Raw genomic sequence first — 5434 nt, 5'->3', positions numbered from 1 at the left:
TTTTTACATGCTGCTAGTGAGAGAACCTGTTGTTAAAATATTTGAATCCCAGCACTGTATAGAGGTCATAGTTATATCTTAAACACTATATTGTTCTCATCTTGTTGACAAAAGTCCACTTAGGCCTATTCAATTGCTTTAGAATTCAGTTGACAAGCCGAACTATTTTTCTGTATTTCTATTGCCAGACTATTCGTGTTTAGTTCACTTACGTTGTCGTTGAGTTACCATGGTTGTATCTTGTACTTCAAAAATTATCTGCTTCTTTTTTGTATTTCCAAGAATCGTCTGCTTTTTGTCAAAGTCCACTCAGGCTGGTTCAATTACTTTAGAACACCCTTTGATGAGATAGCTTATTCTCCTTATCTCTTACGAAATTGTTAATCTCACTATAACATATCAACTGTTAAGCCTTTCACTCCCACAACAATTAACTTTGCATTTAACTTTTCTGTGACCGAATTTCTCCTTCCCATGACTTTACTCTCTTCTGCCCTTTTTTTTGTCTGCTTGGCGCTATTTATACACTTACGCCAACTAGAAATCTCTATATTCTCAACATCAATGAATTATAAACACAAGTTAACGAGTTACGTAACCAAACTTTTCAGAACGATGGCCTTTAAAATAATTGCTTTTAACTCTCTTGTTATGAAAAAACTAAACAATCATGAAATATTCACTCACAAAATAAATGAATTAATATTACCTACACTAAAGAGTCTTATATCTGACATAGGTATTTATGCTTTTACATTTAAGCCTTTCTATATAATGGTTTATCATATATTCCATTGTATTGTTACTATTTAAATCTATGTTCTTTCTAAACTGTTAGTTGTTTCAAAAACTTATCACATAATAGCTAATATAATTTTTTCTAGATAGAATATTGTAAATCTTTTTGAGGTTAATACTGATGGAATTTGAAACAATTCCAAAACATTCATAATAAAAGATGTTTTTTGGTATTGCCATGTTTCTAACATTGAATTTGTTTGAAGTGTCTTTCCATGTTAATGGTGTATTACTGCAGATGACATCCTACATATTTGGCTTATTTTAAATTTCCAACTGCTCAATAAAACAATAACACCACAGGTGAGCTTAAGGCTGGAGAAATATGTCATTACTGAAGGAAGAATTTTTGCATAGCAAAATACTAAAGATATGCAAAGCTCAGGTCATACCAATTTCAAAAATTACTATCTAAAACAAAATGAATAGCATCAGCAAGGGAAGATAAAGCCCACTCATATGGGAATGTAAAACCATTTAAACTATATGCAGGACTGCCACTACCATTGTTATAGCACTCAGATTGGTCATCTAGAAAACCTCTTGACTCATAAAATATTTAATAAATTGCACAATTCTGCAACAGATAATTCTTAAAGATTTTACCCTTATAGTGAAGTATAAACCACAGGTGCTCAAGCTATTCCTCAAAGACTCTGGTTAAAGAAAATAAAAATTGCAGAAAACCTTAAAAATATATGTTTCATGTGAGAGACTGAAGTTCATTGTGACATTAGACAAGATCTTTATTCACTTGAATGAATGCAACAAAAACAAAATAAGTTATTTCCTATCAATCACACAGTTGAGAAGAATTTTCCAGTATGGTACAGTGAATATAAAGAAAGTTTTTTTAGTGGGCTTTCTGTGGTTCCAAGAGTTTCTCATAAAATGAAAAGTATTAGCTGTACAAACTGCATAGTAAAGCATGGGTAAACTAATTAGAATTAAGAAAATGTTTTGGTATTAGCTATGTGAGATGAAATTTCTGCATTGTATGATCAGGATGGCAAGAAAGTATAGCTACATCAATATAAAGTGTACATCTGCAACAGGATTTTGACAAACTGTGAAACTAGTGATCATACTTGCTCCTTCTCCAACATATATGTAAATTCATCAACTATTAATCTATAAACTTCTGTGTGTTTCTTGTTTGTTTTAACATTGTCTTGGAAGCCATTTGTTCATATACAGTGGAAAGACTGGAAAATTTGTCAAAATGGGTGGTATAAGATTAGTCTTGTTTCCTACAGGGGAAATTGTAATGTGTTGAACAGTAGTTGTGTAATCATGGCCATCAGATTGAGCACTATCACTAATGGATGAAGTAGTTCAAAAAGCACCATGAGACCTAGAATTTGTTCTATTGTAACATGATTAACTTCTCAGTATAGCCTTTTTGATTGGAAAATGTTCTTTGATGAATTTTAAATTCAAATATGTTTATGTAGTATCTCAGTGGATAATTTCATCTTTTGTGAATTTTATGGTATATTTACAGTTAGTTGTCTGGTAAGAAATTTTTTATGTTGGACTCTGTTTGATTAAAAAGTGTTTAATAAATTTTCACTTGAACTATGTTTATTTCAAAACTTGATATATTTATGAGTAATGATTAGAAAGTATTTATAGTTTGGAAATATTTGATACAAACCTAAGAATTTATTGTAAATGTTTACAGATACAATTCGCATTGTTTCTGCCAGCAAGAATGCCCTGTTGGTTCCAAAAGGAATTACTATGTTTCCTGAAAGTACAGAAAAAGTATCAGGTCATATTGATGTGTGGTGGATTGTTCGTATCCTTTTGTGTGAATCAGAGGTTTTAAAATTACCAACATTATCAGATATCTTGTTACTACATACCTGATCATAAATTTCTATATTATATACTTGGGCCAGGCATTTCCTAATGGTCAGCATGCTAAACTATGGATCTGAGACTCCATAGTATGAATCCCATCATTGCAAAATCATGATACACACTTTGGGGCTGTGGGTGCATAATAAGAATGATGTTAAAATGCCACAATGTAATCAGGGTAGCCAAAGAGTTGGTAGTGGTTGATGTTGGCTAGCTTTCTTCCCTCTAGTATATCAGTTCAAAATTAGGGACAATTTATTCAGATAGCCTTTGTGTAGCTTTGTGCAAGTATCTGAAACAAAACAAACAAGTTATGTGCTTAGGTTTAATTTTTGTAAAATGCACATTTTGATCAGAAATTTTATGAAAATACTTATTTAATCAAAAACCTTCCAAGTTCAAACTTGGTTAGAAGGTTTTTAACAGTGCACTATGAGTTAGAAATTATATGCTTATATTTTCTAGCAATACCTATAATGTAATATTGTGCACAATGAGTTTGAATTATTCTAACCAGGTAAAAAATATTGCATAACTGAGCCATAACTGTTTGTAACTACATGTTTCATCTTATACTGTGCATTTGGAATGATACAAAGTAAGTCATGCTTAATTAGAAACAGTCATACTGTGGAAACATTCATAAACATATATTTATTCAAGTATATTTCAGAATTTACAAGTGCTGTTATCAGTGACTTGTAACTACACATCAAAGATGATATTGCAGAAGGTTGAGTGTGATTTGTATTAAAACAGCCTTGAATATGCAAATCAATAAGTCATATATCAGAATACATTCTGTCATTCTTTGGAATTTCATAGGTTGTAAGTAGGATACCACCTAAAATTGATTATTTCTAGGAAAGGTATGTAACAGCCCTACAATGCAAAATATTCATATACTCAGATCATAAAGATATGTTTATAGTGAAGATTTAGAATTTTCAAGGTGGGGATATAATGTGCACGTAATGGCATTGGAAAAAATACAGGAATATGGTTCAACTGGGTGAGCCAAGACCATCCAGAAATAGACCTGCAACAAGTGGTACTACAACCGTGTTAAAAAAATTGTGGTGTCTTCTGGACCAGCCCACCTTTGTAGCCAAAGTTTCACCAAACAACTATTTCTTTTAGCTATATTTGTCTGTTCATGGACACAATATATATCTGCCCAGAGTCCTCCATAATTTTGATGGAAGAAGCCCAAGTAATGATTGAAAAGGTCAAATGATGATGGTTTGAGGGACCTGCCTAGTCTCTTTTGCTGGCCCAGGGCAATACCCCTCTACCCAAAAATTAGTTTCAGGAATAAAGAATAAGGAAAGCCATTCCTTGAATCTTTCTTTTCTATTTTGAAATATCTGGTATTAAAGAATAAGATTAACCAAACTAAAAAAAGTAATGAATATGATCATAATCTAGTCTGAATTTTAAGAAAAAAGTTATCAAGTTAAGTATTGTGAACAACTGATATTTGTCTGAATTTCTCAAAAGCCTGCACTGTTTTTCACTATAGAAATTTATAAAAAACGAAAATACTGTACTGTATACTCAAAACTTACAAACTGTCTCCCTTAAAAATCTTCACTAATTTTAATAATGCTTCATTGTCAAAAATTCTAAACATAAATGTAATTCTAGATAACAGTGTGGAGCCAAAATAATGGTTTGAAGTTGGAGTAAATAATGTCTACAGTATCTCCAGCCTTGTTTCCTTCCTTTTTTTAAGATCCTTATTTGTAGGTTTTTTAAATTTGCAGTTTTGTATTTATTTTGTTAATGGTAATATTAGTGAATCCGTCTTCTGAAGTTTTTATGGTGGCAAACAGGATCTCTCACATCTCAAACTAGTTGTCTTAAGGTTCCTTCAATTGAGTGTTCCTCCTGTGAACGCAAGGAACATCACCTTATTTATATCCTAGGAACTTTTCCACTATCAGGATTAAACAAAAACATTACTTTCACTTAATGTTTCCTTTTGGATTTTAGTGTGTTATTTTGTCTACACAACATTGTTTTAATGTATGTAAGATGAAGTGTATGTGTTCCATTTCTTTATTTTGCTATTGCTATTCAAATTTGTTTCATGTCTAGTTTATATAATGATTATAAGCAGTACCTAATAAAGGGCTTTGGCCCAAAATGTTGTGATCATTTCAAAATATTTTTTTTTATGTTCATCTGCTGTTGTTTATTTTTTCTTTCAAATTTTATGCAATTAGACATAGCTTGGCTAGAAACTAACACAACAAATGTTCCTTGACACTGATAGGTTATGGTTTAAATGCTGTTTTATAAATTCCACTTCCAATGAAAACAGACATTTTGATTCTATACTTAATTTTGATCATGACACAAGTATGCCCAATAGCCCTAAACTCTGTGATACAAATCACTTATGAACCAAATAAGCTCTCTAACATTCTTAGGCCTGACATGGCCCATTGGTTATGGAGCTCGACTTGCACTCTGAGAGTCGCGGGTTCGAATCCCTGTCCAACTGAAACATGCTTGCCCTTTCAGCTGTGAGGACATTATAATGTGATGCTCAATCCCACTATTTATTGGTAAAAGAGTAGCCCAAGAGTTGTTTGCAGGTGGTGATGACTAGTTGTTTTCCCTCTAGTCTTTCACTGCTAAATTAGAGATGGCTAGCTCAGATAGCCCTCGTGTAGCTTTGCACAAAATTCACAATAAACCAAACCAACATTCTTAGTAATGTGCATATATGTATATGTGTGTGTGTGGGTATATATATATATAT

At 32.1% G+C, this 5434-nt stretch overlaps 1 protein-coding gene across 3 annotated transcripts in view; it reads left to right on the top strand.

Annotated features, from left to right (window-relative positions):
* LOC106464908 (solute carrier family 12 member 6-like) overlaps positions 1-5434 on the top strand; it is a 216691-nt gene that overhangs the window by 176471 nt on the left and 34786 nt on the right. For all 3 annotated transcript variants that reach the window (XR_002611853.1, XM_013925080.2, XM_022392719.1), the window contains one exon: positions 2483-2599. Coding sequence is in view for 2 of the 3 variants with exons in the window: in XM_013925080.2 (XP_013780534.1) it covers positions 2483-2599 (117 nt within the window). In the remaining variant the exon portion in view is untranslated. The remainder of the gene's footprint in view (positions 1-2482; positions 2600-5434) is intronic.

Source organism: Limulus polyphemus, unplaced genomic scaffold (genome assembly GCF_000517525.1).
Source record: "Limulus polyphemus unplaced genomic scaffold, Limulus_polyphemus-2.1.2 Scaffold1777, whole genome shotgun sequence".
NCBI classification, from domain to species: Eukaryota; Metazoa; Arthropoda; class Merostomata; order Xiphosura; family Limulidae; genus Limulus; species Limulus polyphemus.
Note: the sequence above shows the minus strand (reverse complement) of the source record. Positions and strands in the feature narration are given on the sequence as shown.